The 25,677-nt window shown below is 26.4% G+C and overlaps 4 protein-coding genes across 5 annotated transcripts; 2 read left to right on the forward strand and 2 right to left on the reverse strand.

Annotated features, from left to right (window-relative positions):
• Positions 1-410: 410 nt before the first annotated feature.
• LOC143145697 (CAAX prenyl protease 1 homolog) lies at positions 411-4,615 on the reverse strand. The gene is made up of 6 exons (XM_076309316.1): positions 4,431-4,615; positions 2,913-3,059; positions 2,453-2,656; positions 1,798-2,310; positions 1,577-1,720; positions 411-1,371 (listed from the first exon to the last, which is right to left on the reverse strand). The coding sequence occupies exons 1-6, from the start codon at positions 4,530-4,532 to the stop codon at positions 1,153-1,155; spliced, it is 1,329 nt and encodes a 442-aa protein (XP_076165431.1). The 5' UTR covers positions 4,533-4,615; the 3' UTR covers positions 411-1,152.
• Positions 4,616-4,984: 369 nt separating this feature from the next.
• Pex13 (peroxisomal biogenesis factor 13) lies at positions 4,985-8,225 on the forward strand. 2 transcript variants are annotated; one of them, XM_076309318.1, is made up of 6 exons: positions 4,985-5,003; positions 5,086-5,212; positions 5,542-5,808; positions 6,253-6,500; positions 6,652-6,831; positions 7,249-8,225. In XM_076309318.1, the coding sequence occupies exons 2-6, from the start codon at positions 5,145-5,147 to the stop codon at positions 7,584-7,586; spliced, it is 1,101 nt and encodes a 366-aa protein (XP_076165433.1). In that variant the 5' UTR covers positions 4,985-5,003; positions 5,086-5,144; the 3' UTR covers positions 7,587-8,225. The 2 variants fall into 2 exon arrangements, with proteins under 2 accessions (XP_076165433.1, XP_076165432.1); XM_076309317.1 differs by lacking the exon at positions 4,985-5,003 and having other exon boundaries at positions 5,050-5,212.
• A 2,727-nt stretch (positions 8,226-10,952) lies between these two features.
• Positions 10,953-13,352, reverse strand: Vha26 (V-type proton ATPase subunit Vha26). The gene is made up of 5 exons (XM_076308459.1): positions 13,198-13,352; positions 12,181-12,356; positions 11,691-11,859; positions 11,389-11,572; positions 10,953-11,283 (listed from the first exon to the last, which is right to left on the reverse strand). Exons 1-5 carry the CDS (start codon positions 13,228-13,230, stop codon positions 11,165-11,167), a joined length of 681 nt encoding a protein of 226 aa, XP_076164574.1. The 5' UTR covers positions 13,231-13,352; the 3' UTR covers positions 10,953-11,164.
• A 382-nt stretch (positions 13,353-13,734) lies between these two features.
• On the forward strand, positions 13,735-24,426 carry Mahj (LisH and WD40 domain-containing protein mahjong). The gene is made up of 19 exons (XM_076309672.1): positions 13,735-13,901; positions 14,807-15,083; positions 15,177-15,435; positions 15,618-15,796; positions 15,957-16,411; positions 16,732-17,203; positions 17,537-17,782; positions 18,090-18,461; positions 18,548-18,670; positions 18,980-19,279; positions 19,406-19,603; positions 19,737-19,990; positions 20,117-20,362; positions 20,437-20,623; positions 20,810-21,103; positions 21,282-21,483; positions 22,001-22,207; positions 22,452-22,691; positions 23,180-24,426. Exons 2-19 carry the CDS (start codon positions 14,823-14,825, stop codon positions 23,389-23,391), a joined length of 4,707 nt encoding a protein of 1,568 aa, XP_076165787.1. The 5' UTR covers positions 13,735-13,901; positions 14,807-14,822; the 3' UTR covers positions 23,392-24,426.
• Positions 24,427-25,677: the final 1,251 nt, after the last annotated feature.

Below are 25,677 nucleotides of genomic sequence, written 5' to 3' on the forward strand. Positions count from 1 at the left end.
GTTATTGAATAATGATATACATATTTGTGGACAATATATTTACTCAATAATTATACATTTTACAATACACACTATGAACAAAGTAATACAAATTATTAGATATTCTGTATATATGTATTTGGTTTTAAGAAACAGTAATGTTTAGTTTATTTAACATGTAATACAAACTTTTAATCATATGTGAGTATAAATGTATAAAAGACCTAGTTTAAAGGGATAAAATCTTTGTTTACAAGAGATCAAGAAGTAAATTCATAATTTATTTCTAATTATGCGGTTTAAAAAATTATGTATTATTTCTTCATTATTAGTATTTTTCAAAAATACTGGCAGTTTTTACACACTATTATGAAATAATGTATTTTATAATTGTGATAGCGTTTTTGTGATGAACTAAATGAATATTGTATCAAAAATTGTATGAGATCAAGAGTTAAATTACACAGTTAGAAACTTCTTTATTGTTAATCATTTAGTATTTTAATTAAGTGTATGGCAGTATGATTACGTACGTTTTATAAAAAAAATTATTTCATATAACATTTATTTGTCAAGAACCAAGAAACTAATTTAATTAATAAATTGGATTTATGCATTTATAAATTACATAAATTGCATAATTACACATAAAACAAAAAAAAACTAACTAATTAAAATTAACATAATATTTTTCAATAATAATTACTTCTATATTTTTGTTTTGTTTATGAATCTATAAAATGTGTAACACGTTGAGTGCCATGGCGGTTATCGGTGTCTGCTATTGTACTTTAAACATACAACTCTTCCTTGAAATGCTTATTATAAATGAATGTATATATTTATAAATAAGATTAATGTTATTAAAAATACTATAAAATAATAAGTACACCATTGGAACATTAAGTGTTTTTAGTTTTTAAGTATTGATTTGAATAAATTTAGAGGATAACCTAAAACGTCTCTGTAGCATTCGGCGTCATTGAGAAGTAATGAAAAAATCGCTGTGTACCCAACGTGTTAAAAAGTAAATTGATATACTTTGAAAATTTTTTTTTTGTTAATAGATCAAATCATCTCAATATTACGGTTATTTTGCTATTAATCATACAATATGTTATAATTATTTGTATGACTAAACGAACATATATAATTTTAAGATTAATTTTATAATCAATCTTCTTTATCGATAGCTTCAAGTCTTTCAAGAAGTGGAGGATGGGTGTGATGCCAACCAGAATACAGCTTATCATAAAGAGGGTAACCAAGATTATCCTTTTGTAGTTTAATCAATGCTGTTTTCAGTGCACTTCCATGACCCAGGATCTTTGCAAATCTGTCTGCTTCAAATTCAAATTTTCTTCCTATTATCACAAATACAAATTGTATTACCTGAAAGATAAACATTATTAAGAGTAGTTCAAATTTTTGCACATAAAAACGTGAACAAATTTCTTATTGACTACCACTTTTATAAAATTATATTCTTTATATTTATTATAGCTTTAAGGTCACATTTTTATTTATACATTTAAAAATATTTTATACACGTAAAGGATATTCATCCTTGATGTAAAAAAGAATAAACTAAACTTACCGTATTTGGAAGTATTAAAATATACATTGTGACAATAATAAGCCCTATGAATGTAGGTTGAGAGTCCCAAAAACCAAATGCTTCGTACATTGGTTTATGATTAAGAAGTTTTGCATATAGAAGAATATTTATCAAAAAGCTCACCTATAAAAATATAAATTTAGAAAGTTCAAAATAAAATAATACAAAATCTAAATCTATACACTAATTAATAAAACCACCTGAGCAAACATAAACCCTTTTAATGTATGACTATGTTTCCAATGTCCTAATTCATGTCCTAAAACTGCTAATATTTCATTCGTTTCACATCCTTTCATTTCTGTTTCACCTTCTGCTGGTTTATAATACTCTTTTACCAAAGTATCAAATAGGACGATTCTCTTATGTTTATGAAACCCATATAAATATGCATTGCTATGTGATGACCTTTTCGATCCTTCAACAATAAATAATTTATAAAGTGGAAAATTAACAGATGTTGCTAATGCTTCAATTTTTGTCCTCAAATCTCCATCTGGAAGAGGTGTGTATTTATCAAACAGTGGTGCAATAAATTCTGGATGAAGAATCATCATGACAAGAGTAATGAAGATTGAAAAGATCCAAAGATACAGGAAGAAGTAATCTCCTCCATTCTTAACAATCCATATCATAGTACAGAGGGAAGGTATTGCAATCACATGCAAAACAATAAATTTGAGAAGTTTATCCTTGACAAAAAACAATGGCATCTGAAATTAATAAATAGATATTGGTGCAATAAATACAATTTCACGAAAATATACAAAAAAATTTGATATACAGTTTATATAAACTTTAAAAACTTAAAAAAGTTTATCTACAATTTTGAAAACAAAATTTAAATTCCTTTACCTCTTTGTTAAATCCATGTTTTTGTTCTATAACAAATGTATCATAGATTTTCAATGGCAAATCAATTGTTTCATAAATAATATTTATAAGAACCATACAGACACCACTCAAGAGAATCTCATTTTCATAATTGAGACCAAAATATTTTGTCAAATCAATGCTTCTTTGCCATACATGACGATAACATGAAGCTAGTAAAAAGCACTGTAAATGTTAAAATACTTCATATATTCTCAAATTAATTAAACTCATTTGTATTGCAATGTTCAAATTTATATGAGTTTTTTTAAAAGTATTATTATATTTTGAAAAGCAAGATATAATTTTAATACTTCGTAAAATATTTCACAAAGTGATATGTAAATTATAAGTATATACACAATAATACAATTTTGTGTCACTATTGTGTTATAACACTACAATTGACTTTATTTAAATTACAAAAATTGAAATTCCATACCGTAGTAAAAAGTTTAGAATAAATATCCTTAAAATTGCTAAAATTTAATTTATCTAAACTATAAATGCGTGCTTTTTCATAAACATCCTTTGTCATTAAGCCTTTCACAGAAGAAGGTAATTCCACCAAATGCATCATCAACGCCCGCTGAAAAATTATAATGGATAATTTTGTACATTATACAGAATGTAAAATTAATAGTATTTTTTATGGAAGATTTTTATTTTATCACCAGGAAAAATAGATAACTCTTGTAAAATACATCAAAATAAGGATACATTTTAGAAATATTAAAAATTTTACCTACTAATTTATTTAAATTAAAATAATACAAATTAATATCTACAAAATTTTTAAATGAATATTATATTAGTTATTATTTGTTGAAAAAATGAATAAGAAATTGTTTTCTTTTACAAATGTAACAAATTGCAGCTATTCAGTAAATTTAAAACAAAAAGTACAAATGGATTCTTATTCAGAATGAATGTAGTAATAAATAGTATGAGAATGAAAACAAAGAATAATTTTATAGTTAGCGGTGCTTTGAAGTTCAATATTCAATTTACATCGAAAAAATTGTTGTTTAAATATTTATTTAAAGAAAAAACTATTTAATGATATTATATTGATTCTATTACAGGTGATAATAAAATATGTTATACAGATTTAGTTGAAATTTCAACATCATATCTATTATAGTTTTTAAGATATTTGTTATTTAATCTTAAATAAACACATTTTAAGAAAAATGCATTTAAAGCTTCAGGTGAAATAATAATTAAACAGAAATCAATCTAATATACTCTTTAAGTACAATGTACTTGCATTACAGAGAATTTTGGAATTCTCATATGTAAATTATGGAACTGGCATGTTGTCATTGATATATTGGTTGTCATTAAACATGTTGTGGCATGTTGCTTCATACAAAATATAACTTAAAATAAACTAAAACAAATTATAAATCCATAAAGGTTACTATACAGCTTAGTAGACTACAAAAATGATTTATAAATATTGAAAAAGAATAAACATAAATTTTGCTGCAATATATTATAGATTAAAAGTTTCAGAAGGTACCGAATATACCTTCAATAAAGTACACTGAAAAGATTTAAAACAATGAGTTGATAAGCACATATGCCTTAAAAATCAGTAGGAGACATATGTCTTTATCAATGCTCTATTTACCTCTTCATAACTATGTAAATTACACAAATTTTTAAGTAAAATTTAGACTGAATATTCTTAAATGTAGATACTTTCAGAAAATGCAACAAAAACAAAATCGATTTATTTGATTCAACAAAATAAAACACTTAAAAAATAAAAATGTAACTTTTTTATTTAATTTGTTATTAAATTGTTAGGAGAAAATAAAAAATACAATTTGTATTATTACACAAATTGCCATTTGTAATATTATTTTATTTTAAGAATTTGTTTTCTATTATACTAAAATTCTATACATTAATGAAATGAAAGGAGCAAAATTTTAGGTTAGGGATGACTTACTTGACGATAGCTCAAATAAAGCTCCCATAAAAAGAGTAGCCATATTAGTGCCAAAATTTCATAAAGAATATTGTCTTCAATTAATTTTACAAGATTAGACATTATATTCGTGTTTAATAAATACACAATTCTCGATTTCAGTATTTTACCGTGTCTGTTACTCAAATGAGGTAAGGTTTGGTTTGATTTGCCGTAATATTACACAATGTGATTGGCTTTCTACCATAAATTTTTATCAATGGAGTTATGTAGTTCAAGTAAAGGTTTTCAAATTACATAAAATATTATCAATATCTTATTCATTATTAAAACTAAATAATAACTATTAACTCTAAAAAATCATTTATTATTAAGTGTATATTAAACTCTCTCATATATTTTTAAACTTATGTTTACATTTATATATATTTAAAAATTTTGCTTAATCGAAAGAATTTAGATAGTTAACAAAATAAGTCTAAATGCAAACAAAATTCATATACTTTCACTTTAATAAATTTCATTATTTAAATTTTAATAATGAAATATCTCTGAAGAAGATATCAGTTTGCAAACCTGTTCAAAATTCACGATGTATAGTAACATTCATCGTTGTCAATAATTACATACGATTTACACGAAAAATACAAGTTAATAAGCTATTTTGCATTTGTAGAAGGGTTATGAACTTTGTACGGAAAATTTTATCGAAACGATAGACGAGTATCGTAAACAATGGCGCCTGAAAGATCAAATGCTGTCACAGGAAATCAATTAAGAAATGCTCCAAATGTTTTAACCAGGTAATCATTTTCTTCAGAATTGTTTTAAATAAAAATTTAATGAACAATGACAACCATCGGTTCGAAAATTTATCTACTACTTAATGAAAAGCTGATCTAGAAAATCTGAGTTTATACCATTGGAATCATACAATATTCAAGAAAAAATAACAAAGATCATGTTTTAATTAAATAATCAGTTACAAAAAACTAATTGCTTATTTTTTTCTTGCAACTTTATTAATGTCTAAATTCTAAACACAATCAATAACAATAAAATGATAAAAAATTTAACTAATTTTCTCACATTTAATATCAATAAATAATATATTATTCTGATTCTCTTGCAGTATACCTAATATATCATCACCATTTCCTTCTTCCAACATTCAACCAGGTAATCCACCTCCAGTGCCACCACGTCAACTATCTCAAAATTATTCTGGATTCAATGATTATAGACCATTTGGATCTAACTATTATGGTGGATATGGATATGGAAATCAATATAGAGGATTCAATGGATATGGAGGATATAGTTCATATGGTTATAGTCCATATTCTAGTTATAATAATTTTGGAACATTTAGTGGACACAGTGGTGATGTTGAAAGTAGGTGAGTCATGATTATAAAAATAATTGAATATGATATTAATGATCTTGAAACATTGTTAAGATTAAAGTATTAAATACATTTTTTAGCTGAATTAATTGCATCACTTATCAAGTATGTAAAAATGACTCAACTTGCTTTTATCATATTAATATTTTTAGGATATCTTTTCTGTTGAACATGATAGTTTCTTATATAGTATTTATATTTGTATAAAAGACATCAAAGAATAGTGTAATCTAAATTCAGAGAAACTAAAGTTAAAAAATGTTGTTAAGTATATATTGCACACAAAATTGGAAATAATTTCTAATTTATATAGTAGAAATAATAGTTAAGTATAACAGTTGGTAGGGTATATGTAAAAAATGTAAGCTGTGTATTAAACAAATGTTTATATTGTACATTTTTTATTGAATTAATAAAATAATATTCTTTATCCTACAGATTTTCTCAATATGTTGAAGAAAGCACTAGACCAACCTTTCAGTTAATTGAAACAGTTCTTCAAACATTTTCATCAATGACAATGCTCTTGGAATCTACTTATTTTACTTTAACAAATTCGTTTAAGGCAATTTTAAGTGTTGCTGAAAACATTGGAAGGTTGCGCTCTACTATAGGACAATTATTTAATACTCTTGCTTTGATTAGATTTTTAAAATGGTTGTATAGAAAAATTGTACGCGGTACTGGTAAGATATAAATCTTTCTTATATAACTTAAAATATTTTGTTAATGTAAATGTAATGTTAATGTAAATTGATTAAAATTTTTATTAAATTTTAATTTTTCTAGGAACTACTGTATAAAAATGTATAATTCTTTTACTAAATATTTTTTTAGGGTTCCAGAGTGAAGGTTCCATTAATGAGGAATTATGGGAGAAATCCTTAATCAAAGTTGGAAATGAAAGTGTTAATAATTCATCTTTTTGGTCTGGATTCTTATTATTTAGTGTGTTTTTTGTAGTACCTTACATAATTCATAAAATCTCAAGTAACATGAAGCACTTTAAAATGAAAGGTAAAACAACAGAAAATATATTTAAAAAATTATTAGTATTTATTATGACACATCATGCCAATTGAGTGTGTTGTATATTTCTCGTGCGAGGAGCTACCACCCTTGCAAAAATCTAATCTCATAAATGGCATGTTTACTTTTGTGGTATTTTCGGAAATGAGTTACATTTCAATACAAAAAGTTGTTTGCCTATATATGCTAGTAAAGTGGAAGAATTGTTATGTTATCTAGAAAATCAAAGTATCATATAACGTGTATTCTGGATATGTCACTTGTTCTAAATCTCTTATTGCAGTGCAATGTAATAGTATTAAAAATATCCAAATATTATTACTGTTCGTTTTAGTTATTATTTAAAACTTTAAATACTATCTTGGCACATAAACTAGTAACTACATAAATACATGTATATTGTAGAAAAGGATCCAAAGGAATGGTATCAATGTGAAGAACCAGCATATATTGCAACAGTGCTGTTTGACTTTGTTGCAAGAAATAATGATGAATTGAGTGTAAATGCTGGTCAGAAAATTTGTCTTGCACCACAATCACTCCAACCAACAAATTTACCAGGATGGTGCAAAGCTACTAATAATGTAAACATTGGTCTTATTCCCTGCAATTATGTTAGGGTTATAGGGCAGTTAAAAAAAAGAAAGGAAAATGCTGAAGTGGCTTCTCTAAATGAAGAAAAATCTTCTGCAAATGAAAATCATTATAGAAATAATAAAGAAAATTTTGCAAATGAAACATAGGTATTTAGAACCTATTTCAAAAAATGAAACATTAATCATTTACTTTTCAAAAATTGCCATGCTTATATGGAATACTGAATATTTTGCAACATTAATCAATAAAGACTATTCCATGAAATTCTTTAGTATTTCAAATATTATAACAGTTTATAATCTATTTTAAAAAATACCAAAATTGCCTTTAAGTGTACATTATAAGCAAATTAACAAGATTCAAATTTTAACAAAGACTTCATTTTTAAAAATTAATTTCAAGAATGTAGAATTTGGAAAATAAAGTTATTTATATAATACTAATGCTAAAATTAGGGAAAACTGAAAAAAATTAGAAAAACTTATTTTACCATAATCATTATTTAAACATTTTCAGTTAAACTGAAATCCTATGCCTACAGATTTTTAGAGCCAGATTAATTAAGGGTTTAGTAGATGGGGCTTTTAGTGTTATATACAGTACTTATATTTATATTATAAACCATAATAAGTAATTTTAATGATAACAATTATAATAGTTAACGTATTATATTGTTAAATTTGTATACAGTTTTCTATTTTAATCTTAATTTTTGTTTATAATAAATTGGATATTTAAATAAGTGACTGTTAAGTCTGTTCCTTTTCAAAAATTGTATATTAAATATAGTATTTTACAATTATATATAGTACATATAATGTCTTTATATTAACCCTTTTGGGTTACAATTTCTTATTCTACACTGGCACTCACTTCTCATTGTTACCTTATAGTATTGTAACAGAGTGAGGGACCATAATCTACTTTATCCTTCACTTTCCCTTTCTTGAGTCAACAACATGTTCCTTTCCCTTTACAACCATGTATACTAGGTCCTAGACTCCCCATTCCACCTTATTCATACTACTTTTTTTTCGCTCTTCTATTCTTATATGAAAGATTATGCTCGAATCTGCATTATTTCCAATTCCTAATTTTATAACCTCCTATACCTTATCATATAATCTTTTGTCAACTCCCCTTCCTTTTTCGTTATTTTCACCAATATATTCATTATACCCAACTGTTTCTCCTTTAATGCCTCTATCAGAATTCTCCCTTTTTTTGTATCCATCTATCTATCTTTCTTTTCACTTTCCTTTTCTTCTATTCTAACCCTTCTTCAATCTCTATCCCCATATCACCTGTTTCTCCCGTCTTTGCATTAAAGTTCTCCCTTATAAAAACGAATAACCACGGTTTTCTAAGTCCCATTTTATTCATATATCTCATTTTGTACTATGTATTTTTTATCCAAAGGAATAATGATCAAATAACATTTAGAACTTTTATATCTCTTTCTTTGGTTCATAATTTAAAATCATTTAAAGGAAATAGAAACAAGAGAAAGAAAGAAAGTTACTTGTGTTATACGAAATAAATTTATTGAAATGCATCAAAGTTGCTTACATAGATATTCTTACATTTCGTTAAAACATTGACAATTTCATGCATTCTTATGCGTTACAAAAGTTTTTTCTATTACGGTATTAAATTTATTCTTATGCTTTAAAAACTTATTTTAAGTTCACAACCAATTAGCTCGGTATTGTGACGAACAATTTAATGACAAAGGATTGTGAGGCATGAGGATGTTGCTGTAAGCAGAAATCTTCTAGATACATTACAATTGAGATTACTAAATTGAAGAGATAGAAGGAATTGAAGTTCCTAATAACCCCACACTAACCATGGAGTTGGCCGGAAGCGGATGCACCAAAGGAGACGGTAACTGACCATCCACTTACACAGTCGGTCATTTGTTTATTTAACAAGCAAAGATGACCGGAATAAGAAATGAGTGAGAAAGCAAAAATAAGCTACTTATTCAATAATTGTTTGGGAGAAATTCGTACATGTTAGCCTTAAATATTAATTCAAAAACAATTTTTTTTGGAAAATTTGGAATTTATTTTGTATGAAATATAAAAAGCTAAAATTTAATGGATTACTTTTCTGTAATTGATTCATATTTGTCTTTGAATTTCAATTTGTATTTAGTGGATGAGTAAATTAAATTTGAGTTCTTCATATTCGATTCTTATTATCCTTGAAATTTATTTATTTCTCTACTGCGATAAAAATTTTATTATAATGCATTTCAATAAATGCACTTCATAACACATTTCTCTTGTTTGCTTCCACTCCCCTTAAGTGATTCTTAAGTGTTTCAATTAAAGGAAAGTTTCAAGTATTATTTGATTATTCCTCCCTCAAAATATAAAATACGTATTATAGAATAAATTTTATTAAGATGTCACTGAACTGTAACTTTAAAAATATACTTAGTTTCATGTTACTAAAATGTTTCAAATTTTAACACTGATAGGTTTGATAGAACCACAAATATACAAATAGTGAAATTTATCTTCACTATTTTTATCGACTTTGGTGGTTCAGTTTCTAAAATGAAAAAATTCACAATTACTGATATTTGACGAGATCGGTATTTCAAATTATGTAACACCATTTCTGATAAAATAAATATATGTTTATTGTATATCTTCTCTATGATTTTAATTGCAATTAAAATAATTAATTCTCGTCGTGTTTAGTTTTACTCATATAGTATTACTGAAATTTTATTCTAGTACAAAACGATAACGTTAAATGTACACGGAAATGGTAAGGAGACTCGCAAGCCTCGGATTCGTGTAATAGGAAAAATTATTGCTTTAAATATTATATCTCGTCGTGCCTGTACCACAGATGATCTGAGTCTCAATTACTTATTATATTAACAAAAACCCATATAAAAATTCTCGATGTTTAAGACTGATTTATTTGTGTTTTAAAAATAAAAGAATCAATTTTTGGTAATAAAAAAAATGTAAAGAAAAATTATAATATAAGAATAAAAGTATCAAAGAGATTAAGTGCCAAATATGTAAAGGATTTTTAATTTTAAATGAAAATATTTGATTTAAATTACTATTACTACAAGAACAAAACAAATGTTTAACAGGAGAACAATATTAAACATTGTATGTTTAATTGTTGACTCATTGATTTTTTGTAGAGTTTTTAACAATGGTACATAACATCTAATTGCATACAAATTTCAATTTATCTAATTTAGGTTCTTTGTGATTTTCATACTTCCATTCTACATTTAAAGTGATTAGAATAACTAATAATTGAAAAATTATAAAAATAAAGTTAATTGGCATAAGGAGGAAATTGTGTTTTAAGGAAAAGCTTCAAAAAAGATTACAAGCATATTCACATAAAATATTTTATAGTTATATGTATATTATATTTATATATGTGTATGTTTGTATGTGTATATATATATGTATATGCATATATATATATATATATATATATATATATATATATATATATATATATATATATATATATAATATATATGCACTGCGCGCGCTCGCACGCACATGTTTATATAATTTACAATTTCACTTTCTCTTTTCAACAATGTCAACAAATTCTACATTCTACACAACGAATTCTGCAGTCATTTTAGCATTCTAAAGAAGGGAATGTTTTGTTAAGAGGGAAAATAGAATGGAAAGAAGAGAAAAGAGAAAATGAGAAAGGAATTTTTTTAATCGGTAAACTTGCGATTGGGGTTGCTTCCAAAGAGAGCAGAGCGTATTCCTGGTATTAATTGTTGTGCTATTAATTCTAATCTTGTTTCCAAAGTATTGCTAACTTTTATGCGACCTAAAAAAGAATTAATATACAGTGTGTAATTTATTTTTATTTTAGAAAAGTTAATTAAAAATTCAAATAGGAGGTGGATTGTTAATTCTTTTTTAAAATAGATACCTTTTCCTGCATATAAATCTACACCACCACAACTATCAGAAGGAAGGAAATTGTCTTGATCAATTTTAACTGTGACATCCTTTTTTGTTGCTTGTTTGTATGTATCTTGAACATCATCAAGAAGGGATTCTACTAGATGAAGATCTATTTCACGTACACGAACAATAACATGACTTTCTGTCAACTACAAAGTAAGAATATAAAATTACACTTGCAAACTAGTATTGCTTGTACAATTTTTATGAAAATTACAAAATTAATTAAATAATTTTAATTGACTGACAGTTTAGATAAATACATACCTGACATAAGCCTTGTACAATTAATAACTTTAAAATATCTCTATAACGTGACGAATCTCGTGTTACTTCTCCCAATTTCATTCTAGCTTCATCAAGTACATTGCGTACATGATCTTCTCTGACCTTCAGAACTTTTAAACGTGCCTGATTTAGCATGTTTGATGATTGACTACATATAAAAAAATTTCAATTAATCCTTTGAATACCAGTTAACATACTTATACCAAAAAAGTATCAAAACATGTTATGCTCAAATATATAGTTGTAAGAAAAATGTATGATTTTTGTCAAATTTTGAATAATCTTAATAACATTTGTGTACAATACTGATACCCTTAGATATTTTGTATATGCATAGGTTAAAAATATAATGCTCTTTGGTAATCAAAGGGTGAAAAAGAAAGGTAAAAGTATTTACAAGAAATGTGTTACATTATAATTATTTAAGTATTTGTCTTATATTAAAAATTATTTTTTATACTAAGCCTACATTTTCTTTTGAAGTTCAACTTGTTTTTCCTTCTTCTCATAGTATTCCATGATTTTAAGTCTTTGTTGTTGAACCAAACGACCTTTTTCAATATTGAATTCTTCTTCTGCTTTAGCATCAATCTCTTCTGCCTTCTCATTGGCTTCTTGCTCAATGAAGGCCATCATTTGTTTAATCTGAAAAACAAGAATACCATAATAGTATCACAATTTATTTTAATTAAATAAATTATATTTTATCCATCATAATTAAAACATAATTAAACAAAAAAAAAATTATAATTAGAGTTTTATTAGATTTAATATTTTCCATTTTTTAAGAAATTTATCACATACAAATGTATAAAATATACCTAAACTCTTGATTTTAGTACAATATTAAAAAATAAATTGTAGTAGAATAAAATTATTTGTAATTAACGATCTTTAGAATTGAATATTAAAATTTTAAATAAAATAATTGTTCAAATATTAACAATTTATTTTATTAATAAAAAATAGTCAAATTACCAACAATTATGTTATTATATATTACTATCACGATTATATGATTTCGAAATTACAAAATTGAAGATATTTAATATCATAAGTTTAAAAGTAAAATTTCATATACTTATATTCGACATTCCTTCGCAAATAAAATTTTGGTTCAAAACACGAAACAATATTAAAACAAAATTACGAAAGTGTCATTGTTAAGAGTAACTTAGTAAAATATTTTTTGTTTAAAACAAATGTGATTAAAAGAATCTATTATCTGTTTTTTCAACTATAAATTTACTTTGAAAATATTATGTCTTTTTTCAACATAATTCAAACATTTAATAGTTCTTTGTTGTAGAAAAATGAAAATTAATTTTAACATTGTTGAATACAACGACAAAGAATTTAATAAGAAAAAGTGTCAAAAATTCTGCCAAAGTAACAATATATAGAATAAATTGCAAAAATAGCTTAAAATCAATGGTCAACGCGAGTCTGCAAATGGTTTAATGCAAAAATTTAAATAGTTTTGTACCTGTTTTTGTACATCTGCATCGCTTAATGTCATTTTGAAGTTTTAGAATTTGCTGGTTCTTTATAATAAAGATTTCTAGAATTATTGTCTCAGTCTACGTCCCCCGATCGAATTTTTCAAAGAGTCAACGCCTACTGACGAAAGTGTCTTCGGATAATGACGATCATATGACACGAACAGTGTTCGTAAAAATGATTTACCAGGTTGAAATATATAGGAATACATGTGTTCTGAAAGTGCATGAAAATTTATTTCCCAGTGATTATTTTGAAAAAATATTGAATTACAATATTTTTATGGTAATAGTAAAACAATTTATATAAACAGCAATGCAAGTACAATATACATGCATACATCCATACTTATATATCCACATATATTTTGTATTAATTTTTTTAAATGAAATAAATTTGTAAGATTGTATTGTAAACTAAATTTAGCACTAGAATAATGTGGAAAACCAACTGTACAATAAAAAAAATCCCACTTTATTGTGACATTTCAATGCATTTCAAAAGTAGAATTAACTAGCTCGTCTTCAGCGTGCGTGTCGGTGGTTGCATTTCATACTTTTATAAGAAAACACTGTTCTTGATCGGAATTTTGCATACTTTCACAAATTAACATAATTTTACTCACTTAAAAAAGTAACATACATCGTGATAATTGTCAAATGAGTTAACTGTTAAATAAATTTCAAAAAGGTAATGTTTCCTTGACTCTAACCTAAAACGACACGCGCTACCTTTCGTCATCTGATTTTCAAAAACTATCAACAAATTGTTTTCATTGGTACAATATTTAGTTTTTGTTTATAATTGCTTCAATTGTTTTCGATAACTGATATTTTTTATTAATACTCCCATGATCTTTTACAAAGATTGACCTTTGTTTATTGTACATTGAATTTTAGGGTTATGTTATCAGTTGATTTTAGATTTAATAAGCATTTATTAATAATGCCGCGATCACAAATAAGTATTAAATTCAGTTATCTCCAAAGTTCTTCCTTTAATAAAAAATTATGTATGTTATATCTTTTTTTATCGAAAAATCATGCTAAAATCTGTGGATTTAATTTTGTTGTGTTATGTACAATTGATCTAATCAAAATCTTCCGCTTTTAATTTGATTCAATTTTAATTTAATTCAGTCTTATTTTTCTTTTATTTTAATGTATACAAATATTAATGATAAAATATTCGTACTAAAAATAATTAATGACTCATAATTGAAATAGGAAGAATACAAAAATGGATTATTTTATGTTGTAGTTGTCATTGAAGTTTTATGTTTCTTTTATTGATTTAACTAATTTTTTCAGTATATAAGCATGAAGAAACAAAGAATTATTATTTACCTCTTAATTAACTTATAATTTTGTGAGTGTTTATTATAATAATATACAATTGTTTAATTAAATTATTCTATAATCAGATAAGGTCAAATTGTTAGAAATAAAAAAGAAACATATGTTATTATATCATATTGTCAAAGTAATAATAGTTTATTAAAACCATAATAAATTCAAGATAATATGTATAAGAATATTGTTGAATTTCAATTATAAATAATTATAAGTATTAAGTGCATTGAATTAACTTCATAGGACAATAGCAAAAAAGATGTCAAGTGCAGAGTCTTTAGCAGAAGTAACAGATGTAGTTCAAATTCTTCGACAATGGGAAGAGGAACATTCATCAGCTACATATGATCCAATTCCAACACTTCAAAGACTGGCAGAAATTATAGAATTAGAAACTGAAAATTATTTGAAAATGGATCCAGATCCATTTGATGAAAGACATCCATCGCGCACAGATCCAGAGTGCAATTTTGGACATATATTAAAAGTTTTGTTTAGAAAGGATAATTTTATGACCAAGGTAAATTAATATATAACATTTAAGTAATATAATATTTAATACAAATTTCACTATTGTAAAATTAAAAATAATTATATAATGTGTTATTTACAGCTAATAAATGATTACTTGAGAGACACTTATTGGTCTCGTGCAGGTATTACAGGTCGTGATGTTAGGAAACTTAATATTGCAGCCTGTCGTCTTATGCTTGATATTCTTCCTGGTTTAGAAACTTCTGCAGTATTTCAGCCAGATATGGAAGGACTTATTCATCGTCTTTTTTCTTGGGCAGAGAAAAGTGTGGAGCCCTTGCAAAGTTATGCAACTGGGCTTGTAGCTGCTGCAATGGAAGTTCAAGAGATTGCGACAGGTTTTTCAGTTTATTATTTACTTATTATTTAAATCTTTCTTTTTACATACATTTTATTTTAATTGTCATATATACCATAAAATACATATATTATTAATATTTTTAAAAAAGAAATGTTTACAATATATACAAATTTTAATACATGCAAATATAAAAATTATCATTTAATAATGTTATGGTAGGATTTAGAGAACAAAATGGAAAAATGGTGCCTCTAATGCTTCAAAGGCTTCATAAATTACAAGAAAAGGCACAGGAAGATAGACAACTTGCTGTTAATAACAGACCATTTGCACATTTTGGTCAAGATAAAAATAGTGGAGGAGATGGAGAAAACAAAGGTATTCCGGGAAAAAGGAAAGTAAGTTAAAATCTTATTTTTAAGTTTTCATTACTTGTAAATCTTTGATGTATTATACTTAAATATTCTTTTTATACTAATTCGGAATTAATTAATATCTGAAATGATGTGACGACAAAGGCAAATATCATAAATATGTGTATTAACATTTTGTTTAAAGGTGCGAGAAAAACGAAAAGAGAATGGTGTACTTAAAAGCCCCAATCGTAGTAACTATTTCTCTGAGGATGAAGAAGACTGTCTTCAGTCCTCTGAGGATTCTGCTCCATTACCTAAGAAAAAGAAAAATAATACAGAATGTGAAACTCCTGTAAAGAATGATGTCATTTATCCAGAAATAATGTCTCCGCCTTTGTCTGTGCCAAAGAATTTTAATTCCAATAATCAAGTGACACCATCCAAGACACAAGGCACTCATGGCAGACCTCTAAATGTTTCTTCAGCACGATGTAATTTGCAGAAAAACTCTGTATCTTCATTGCAGAGTTCTAGTACCCCATCAACATTATTAGAAGGAAATTCAAACTCTTCATGGGCAGAGATGGAATCGTATGTTATCGGAAATGTGCAAATACATCCTCCAACATTGGCTACAAGACAAATGTTAATACTGAGGTAGACAATTAATTTCATTGTGTCAAAAAAATTATTACTTATGGAGTAATATCTGTTTGATCTTTATTCAATACATTTTGATTTACAAAATGTATTGTTTATTGAATGTTTACACTGAATTTAATTTCATCACGTTTAATAATTCCATTTAAGTCAAATTCCAATAAAATATTATATTTTTTTTTTGTGTATATTATTTATATTCATTTTATACAATGGAATTGTTGTACAGATTTAATATAGTATAATTAATTCAGCGAATCATTTAGTTAATTATATTTAATTAATTACAATTTAGATCTATTTTTATTACACGACAGGTATCTTACACCAATGGGCGAATATCAAGAATTCTTAGGTCATGTTTTTGAACAAAATGCTTTGGAACTAATTCTCAAATATATTAATGTTAGAGAAACCAAGGACAGTCGCTTAGCTTTTGAAGCTTTGAAATACTTAGCTTCTCTTCTCTGTCATAAGAAATTCTCCATTGAATTCCTCAATGTTGGAGGTTTACAGAAACTATTAGATGTTCCAAGGCCCAGTGTTGCAGCTACAGGAGTTTCTATTTGTTTATACTACTTAGCATATTGTGAGGATGCAATGGAAAGAGTGTGTCTACTACCAAAGCATGTTATTTCGGATCTTGTTACCTATGCATTGTGGCTTTTGGAACGAAGTCATGATTCTGGTAGATGCCATGCAACAATGTTCTTTGGATTCTCCTTTCCATTTAAGGTGATATTAGAGGAATTTGATGCACAGGATGGACTGCGAAAACTTTTTAACGTGGTATATATATTTTATAATTAATGTTCAAAATTCTAATTCATTAATTCATATACAAATAAGTTTACATATTTTTAAAAAAACATTAATAATTGAGATTTGCGAAAAAGAATAAAAAAATATTATTCTAGTTATATCAAGTTAGGATTTGCAGTAAATTACTAAAATACCAAATAACTACAAATAATTTAGTGTTTAGTGTTTAGTGTTTAGTTTTTTTTTATAAATTATTTAAAATACATTTGAAAATATTTTAACCATTGATAAACCAAATTTTATTAATGATTTCTCAAATAATTTTTGAGTTATTGTAATTTTTAATTAATTTTTTTTAAGATATCTACATTACCAATCTTAAACATAGAAGAAGAGCCAGCATTAAATGATGATGAAGAGTGTGCTTCTAGACAAATAGTTAGACATGTTGCAGTAGCTTTGAAGCGATACATGGAAGCTCATTTACATCTAAAAGCAGAACAATTACAAAGAGCAGAAAATGTTAGAGCAGAACGCGACACGTTACAGCCATCATTACCACCCTATAAAGCTTGTAAATTAAGTAGTGAGGAAGTACAAGCAAAGGTAGTGCATATTAAAAATGATTAATGTTTTAAAATACTTGAATTTATCTGTTTAAATAAATATAATAATTTATTTTAATAAATTATTACCTTTTTTGTTATGATTAAATACCTTCAATGTTATGATTAAATTATAGTTTGACTCTTTTCAGTTCAATTTAATTCGTTTTTTTTTATTGAGATCTTATTAAAATTATATTATAATAATTCAATAATGTTTTATTATAATACAATGTTATATATTTAATATTTAAAATTACATCATTCTATTAATTTTAGTTGCACTTATTACGTTGTTTTTATTGAAGGTGGAAATTCTTCAAGAACTAATGTCTGTAAGGGCAGTATGGCCACCAGTAGAAGAATTACATCGCCTTGGAGGAATAACACTTCTTCTTCAGATTATTGCTTTTGCTAGAGAATGGAATTATAGTGGTCGCGTTCATACAACTTCTAGTGCAGAAACAGTTCGTTCATGTCTTGATGTAATAGCTATTTGTTCTGTTGTGCCAAAAGTAATGCTCTTACTTTGTGAAAGAGTGGACATGCCAGATATGTCAATGACAATGGCAATTAATTTATTGTTGGCTGCAGCAGAGTGTGAAATTATTGCTGATGCTGATGTGCAAAGAGCTGCACTCAGAGCTGTCATTAACTGTGTCTGTGCTCCAATAAATAGGGTAAATAATGGTTTAAATAGAGTATAAATTCAGTGATCTTTATATTATAAATCATTTTCTTTTTTGTGTTGTTTTCTGTATTGTAGATTGGCGGCAATGTGGCAAGATATTCGGTAACAGGCTCTGCTAAGAAAAAAGCAAATATTAATAATAGTGAAGAATTAATACAAAAAATTTGGGAGAGTGTAAGGTCCAATAATGGAATAATGGTATGTGCATTAATATTTTTATATGTATTTTATTTACAACTGTACAGACAAATTTTAATTAAGTTACTCATAATGATTGTAGTAAATTTTTATTTATAATGGTACGATCAAATTTTGATTAAATTACTGATAATGATTGTAGTAAATTGATGTATTTCATTTAAACTATTACTTTATAACTTTTTTATACTTATTTGTCTGAATTATTATTTTTTTTCATTAGTTTTGCTTACTTGTTGAGTTTTTCATTTTCTTACATTCACATTTAATAGTATTATATAACTATAATTTGTCCCTTTTGTTTTACAGGTTTTATTACAATTAATGATGGTTAAAACTCCAATCACAGATGCAGACAGTATAAGAGCATTAGCCTGTCGTGCCTTGGCAGGTTTAGCACGTAGTGAGAAAGTCAGACAAATAATTAGCAAACTTCCAATGTTTACTGATGGACAAATTCAAGCTCTTATGAAAGATCCAATACTTCAGGAAAAGAGGCAGGAACATGTTACATTTCAGAAATATGCTTTGGAATTAATGGAAAGAGTTTCTGGAAAAGCAAAACCTACGGGTGCAGAATATGAAATTTCATTGGTCAGCCTACATAGAGTAAGTTATTTTGAAACTAATTTATCTTTTAATGTAATTCTATTAATCTATCATTCTTTATTTACTTTTTATTATATCTCATTTCTCATTTTTCATTCTATGTAATTTAGAATTTCTATCTTACAGGCAAATGTAGTAGCACAGACGAGAATACAATATAATGAACAACAATTAAATCAATTAATATACCAACACTTAATGTCAAAAGGCTTAACTGAAACTGCAGCAACTCTTCATAGAGAAGGTAGTTTAGATACTTCTGCAATAATGAAACCAGTGTGTACATATCAACCATTTACGTACCGCAGTCCTGCAACTACTGGAGTAAGTTATATTGATAATGATTATATATATTATATATTTTTATTATTAATTTTATGTCTAATATATTTGGAATATGATAATTCTGTTATCAAAATTGGTTATATATAACCAATAAATAACACTTCCTTTTAAGACACGAAATGGTTTTTCTCCTGGAGCACCAGTTAATTTATACAACACAAGTAGATGTAATCAAAGAGATGTGTCTTCTCGGAACAACACCACTCCCACGACATCGTCTAGGTATATATCTCACTCGAATACTGGTTCAAGTTCATCATCTCTATCCTGTGGAAATAATCTGCGTCTGAAACTTTCTGACTGTCTCAATCAAAATATTATTTCAAATAATATAAATCAACCAATAAAACTACAAATTAACCAAAAGTGAGTTATAATTTTATTGCACTTTCTTTGTAATCAATTATTTCTTTACATTAAATTGCATCTATACAAAGTATTAATATCTGAGTGTTAAAAGTAACTTTAAACAATATAATAAAATAATTTCAGAAAAAATCAAGCCGATAAGCAGCCTCTAGTCAATTCTATAAATTGCCTGTCAACTATGCAGCCAACTACATGTAGATCACTACAGAAACAAATTTCAAGAGATCCTGGAGGTGGTGGAGGACCTGGTGTAGCTACATCCAATCCATCTACTATAACATTGGATTCAATTATAACAGAATATTTAACTAATCAACATGCACTGTGTAAAAATCCCATGGTTACTTGTCCACAATTTAATCTCTTTGAGTAAGTATTTTAAAAGTTAAATACAATATTTGCGTATTATATTTAGTACCAACAAGATAATATTTTGATTGTAGGCCTCATAAATGTCCAGATCCATGTACAAAAAATTCATCACCTACAAATGTAACAGTAAGGTTATCCAGAAGAGCATTAGGAATGAATGGTAGAAGATTGGATAGAAGACATATTTACAGCCGATTTTGTCCTGTAAAAACTTTCCGGCCTACTGATGTTGGAACCTTCACCTGCTGTATTTTCTCGGTAACATTATTTTTAATATTATTATTTGAAAAGAATAAATTTGATATTTGTAAATTTGATTAAGTAATATGTAATATACTAATTTGTTTTTATAAGACTTTCTTTATCGACATAAACGAATGTTTACTAAAGATGATAAAGAATATTTGCAATAAATAATATTCTAATTTTTTAATATTTTTGCAGCCTTGTCAGCAGTATCTAATGTTAGGTACTTATGCGGGAGACGTAAAAATGTTTAATGCACACACAGGAATGGAGGAAGCAACGTATCCATGTCATGAGTCATATGTTTATCATATGGAATGTAACCAACGTGGCAATTTATTGTTAACTTCCACTGCATGGAGAAGTCCCATGTCTGCACTCTGGAGTATAGGAACATTCTTTGATATGAAAATATCTTTAGAGAATGAAGATTATGTTGAGTTTGGAAAACTTCAAGATAGAATTATTGGGACTCAAGCTGAAAGTGCTACGGTACATTTTCTTTTCTTACAGACCTATCTATGCAAATTGTGTATATAAGTCTCTACCTAGCTATTTCCTAATTATTACTTTAATTTTATTCGATAAAAGGCAAATTGTTATTGTTGTAATTTGCTATAGCAATATTAAACAAATTTTTAAAAATATAATAAATAATTCTTATTTCCAGATTTATGACATACCTACAGGGAAATTATTAACTACTCTTTCTCCTTCAATTTCCAATCAATACACCAAAAACCGTGCTACTTCTAGTATGAATGATGAATTGGTTTTAAGTGATGGAATTCTCTGGGATGTAAATTCAGGAAAAGAAATTCACAAATTTGATAAATTAAATCAAACACTTAATGGAGTTTTCCATCCAAATGGTATTGATATAAATCATGTCATTGTTTAGTAATAATAGTAGGAAAAGATATTGCTAAAAATATACAAGAAAATACCAATAATTTTACACTATTTATTTTATTTGATATATTTCCTTATATTTATTTATGATATTATATCTTACATACTTATTTTTGTTTTAGATTAATTATTTTAAAAAATTGTCTAAAGATGACTTTGAAGGTCAAATTTGGTTCATATGTTAATAAGTAAAAAATATAAATTGCTTGTGCGACTACAATTATTGGTGTTTACTTTTAATAAATTGTAAGCAAAATAAATCTTTAGTAATATACTGTAATAAAGAAAAATCAATTTGTGAATTTATGTATTTGCTTTAAATTTAATTTTATGCAAATTTATCATCATTTCTTTTACTTAGTAAGTTATACATTATTATAAATAATTAAGTTTTGCTTACTGTAAAGTAATTTATTAATATGAATTATTCATTTATGTACAATGTCATATAATTGATGTTAAATCACTTTACAACAGGTACAGAAGTAGTTTCAAATACAGAAGTTTGGGATTTAAGAACCTTCCACTTACTAAAGACAGTGCCAACACTCGATCAAATGGAAGTAATTTTCTCTCCTGTTAATAATATTATATATGCTGTATCTTTGGATCAAGAAAACGGAGATGAATCACATTATGTTACATCATTTAAGACATTAGATGCTTTAGATTATAGTAATATTGGTAAGTACTATTACATTTGATTTTAACTTTACATACATTGCTTAAATTTAATATGTTTTGGCTTGAATTTGTATTCAGTGTAATATTTAAATGAATTGATTGAGTTACAATTTATTTGAATTATCAAACAAGTCAAATTATCTGGAAAGTTTGAAATATTACCTCATATTATTTTAATTTCAATACATCATAATTATATCAGTAATGAAATGAATAAAAATATTTTATATAATTTTAATTATAGCAACTTGTGATGTCAAAAGAGGAATTTACGGGCTGGCTTGTAATAAATTCGACACGCAAATAGCAATTGTTGAGAATCAGGGTGAATTCGATAGTATTCAAGAATCATGCGTTAGGTTATATGATGTTGGTAGAAGAAGAGATGATGAAGATGAAGCTGATGAAGATGATGATGAAGAAGATCTTGATGCAAGTGATGATGATGGTTCAAATTCTGGTTCTGATGATAATAATGCAGATGGTATGTATTAATCTACTTTAAAATATTTCTGCTTGATATTTAAATTAGTCATTTTACAATTGTGTAACTTATAAATAATTTATATTTTTGTGTTTATAATGTATATTAACATTTCAATTTGAAAAAAATTTCGCTTCATAATGATTACTTTGTGTTAATAATTGTAGTTTAATATCTGGCATAATTATATTTAATTTCAATTAATATTATAATACAATATTTATTCTATCATAATTTAATTTTTTAATTATATCAAATCTCTTTCGATTTGAATTCGTTTATAACATTTTATATTCGATATAATAAAAGTTACTATCATTATAAATAATGATGATAATATTGAATTTTAACATTTTTAATTGATAATAACAAGTTATATTTTTTGTATGTACATATTTAGCATTACATCAACTGTATGTAGATTGTTACTTACTTTAAGTGATTTATAAATTTATTTTAAGAGTAATAGAAAATTTTATTTTAAATAGATGCAGATAATCCAGATGCAGTAGCGGAAGAGAATGGTGACGAAAATGAGCGAAATGATCGTGAGAACAACGATGACGATGACGACGACGATGATGATAATGCAGCCGATGGCGATGATTCTGGAGATGATATGACAGATTATAGCCGGTCATCAGAATTTCCTGATTATTCTCTATCTGATGTCGAGGATCTTGAAATTTATTTTCAATAACTGTTTTTCAAATAGGAAGAAACAGATCACGAATTTTTGTTTTAAACAGTTCCAATGCATTCTAAAACAGACTTATTTCATTTTTGGTCAATCATGAGTCTGAAGGATATTTTATCATGATATATTATGACTTATTAATTATTAATTGGCGAAATGAAAATATATGTTTATATGAATGAAGAAAGTATTGAAAAACTCAACTAATTAGTAGCAAGTGTCAAGTCTCAAGTTTCATGTCTCATTATTTAGCTTATACACTTGTTAACATTAAAACGGTAAAACTAAGTAAAAAATCAGTTAATTGTATTTTCTGTTTGTAGTTAGATTTACATAACATAAATGTTTAGATGTTTAATTATAAGTCTTGGATAAATTATAATTAAAATCCATAATAGATCATTTAAATTTTCTTCAATCCAAATTTAATGGCAAAAATTTGTTTCATTTCACTAATATTAGAATCTTTGAACACCTTCAGTCAGTCAACTAAAATACGTTATCAAGATTGGCCAATGAAATAATTCTAAAATCGATTTACTCAGCAGTTATTGAAATGATAAATAATAAAAACAGATTATTGCTGATGTAATTTTGAATTTCGATCGAATATCTCGTCGATCAATTTAAATGTATATATTATTATTTAAGGTATTTGTTGTTCAATGAACATGTATTGCATATTTACTAAAAACTGGTTATTAATAAGAGATTCTCTTCTTCTTCGAGATAATCGCGAAAATTTGCATCGATTGATACGATCATGTTAAAAAATCTCTGGAAATCGAATTCTCGATTATTTTGAGACCTTGATTAAGAACAGTAAATTTTCAAAATTTGTTGAACGTATACTTAAGTATATGAAATAAAGTATGCGAGAAACAAAGAGAGTATGTGCGTGTGTGTGCATGCGAGAGAAAGAGAGATTGTAAAAAGTTGATTTAATCCTGTCGTTTGTTATCATTAAAGATTCGTGAATTTGTATAGACGTGCTCTAATAAATAGAACCGCGCTTTATGAAGTATTTTCGTAAGTCTATCGATATTTTCGTTTCTTGATATTAATAAAATATTTAATTTTTTTATTTTTCATTCATAAAGTGTAAACTTACACAATACTTATTTCACATTCTTATGGTATTTTCCGGATAATCAAACAAAACTTGGGATCACAACATTTCAGTTATTCGGGTTTCCATATAGGTTGATACTTTCTTCTTATCAGGGATCGACTTTTTTTTATTTTAAATTAGGAGCTACGCATCAGACAAGGAGAGTGAACAAAATACACCAAGAGTGAGCGTAACAGTGGTGTCAAGTATACCACGCGCACAAAAAGAATTTTGCTGGAGTCTAGTAATTTTTTTGGTATAAACAAAAAATAATCACTCAGTTCTGGCACTAACCAAGCCCCCTGACTGTAAGAAGGCTCTTCAGTAGCATTCTTCTTGTACGCGTAGTTTATTATATGCACTCAATAATTAAACTTCAAAATATGTTACAAATGTACTTATATGTATCCATGTGATAGCTGTTGATGCAAATTAAAAACTTTTATATTGCTTATATCTTTATTAGAGTATTATCAACGAGCTTGTGAAATTTTCCCGATGAAAATAAGTCCAAACTACTCCAAACACGATCTTATTCAGACTGTTCATATATAGCTGAACGTTTTTTTTAGAAATAATTCGGAGAATATACAACTAAAATTAATCCAAATATAACCATATTTAGTTTCATTTCAATAAGAAAACTCCTGTCAATCAATTGAGAATGCTCTCATGAAGATACAATGAAAAATATATCAGTTTTTTGTTTGGTTTGAAGTTACAGGCAATTGATTTTGTTTTTACAATTGTCGATTGCTTGAACTGAAGAAACATAATCAGTGGTGATGATTTCATTTTGGTTATTTGAGGTGAAAAATTTGGTTTTCGCTACAAGGGAATATTACTAGCTGCACCTATAGATCTGAAGAAAAAAGGATCTTGGCTGATGTAGAACTGGTGACATTTTCCTTGACGGTAACAATTAATGAATCCCAATGTAATACAGTGGCATTCATTTCAAGTGCTCTCAGATAATAAAATAAAATTCTTTAATACAAAGTTAACTTTAGGTATCGTTACTGGTATATTCTGATTTAAAGAAACTTATAAAATTACTAAAATATACGAATAAGGTATTTGTAAAAATACGTAAGTATCGTTATGAAAATAGTGCACATTATATAAGTCAAGATTATAAAATATATGTAAATTTGGTTTAATTATAGTATCATCGTTAC

This window comes from Ptiloglossa arizonensis, chromosome 4 (genome assembly GCF_051014685.1).
Source record: "Ptiloglossa arizonensis isolate GNS036 chromosome 4, iyPtiAriz1_principal, whole genome shotgun sequence".
NCBI classification, from domain to species: Eukaryota; Metazoa; Arthropoda; class Insecta; order Hymenoptera; family Colletidae; genus Ptiloglossa; species Ptiloglossa arizonensis.

Bases quoted from the DNA above. Each gene is read 5' to 3' on its own strand.
- Mahj (XM_076309672.1), top strand. From the start codon at position 14,823: ATGTCAAGTGCAGAGTCTTTAGCAGAAGTAACAGATGTAGTTCAAATT. The intron at 15,084-15,176 runs GTAAATTAATAT...TGTTATTTACAG, and splicing joins AGGATAATTTTATGACCAAG to CTAATAAATGATTACTTGAG. The intron at 20,624-20,809 runs GTAACATTATTT...ATATTTTTGCAG, and splicing joins TCACCTGCTGTATTTTCTCG to CCTTGTCAGCAGTATCTAAT.
- Vha26 (XM_076308459.1), bottom strand. From the start codon at position 13,230: ATGACATTAAGCGATGCAGATGTACAAAAACAG. The intron at 12,357-13,197 runs GTACAAAACTAT...CTTGTTTTTCAG, and splicing joins ATGCAGATGTACAAAAACAG to ATTAAACAAATGATGGCCTT. The intron at 11,284-11,388 runs GTATCTATTTTA...ATTCTTTTTTAG, and splicing joins AGATTTATATGCAGGAAAAG to GTCGCATAAAAGTTAGCAAT.
- Pex13 (XM_076309318.1), top strand. From the start codon at position 5,145: ATGGCGCCTGAAAGATCAAATGCTGTCACAGGAAATCAATTAAGAAAT. The intron at 5,213-5,541 runs GTAATCATTTTC...ATTCTCTTGCAG, and splicing joins GCTCCAAATGTTTTAACCAG to TATACCTAATATATCATCAC. The intron at 6,501-6,651 runs GTAAGATATAAA...ATATTTTTTTAG, and splicing joins AAAAATTGTACGCGGTACTG to GGTTCCAGAGTGAAGGTTCC.
- LOC143145697 (XM_076309316.1), bottom strand. From the start codon at position 4,532: ATGTCTAATCTTGTAAAATTAATTGAAGACAATATTCTTTATGAAATT. The intron at 3,060-4,430 runs GTAAGTCATCCC...ATAATTTTTCAG, and splicing joins TTTATTTGAGCTATCGTCAA to CGGGCGTTGATGATGCATTT. The intron at 2,657-2,912 runs GTATGGAATTTC...TAACATTTACAG, and splicing joins ATTCTAAACTTTTTACTACG to TGCTTTTTACTAGCTTCATG.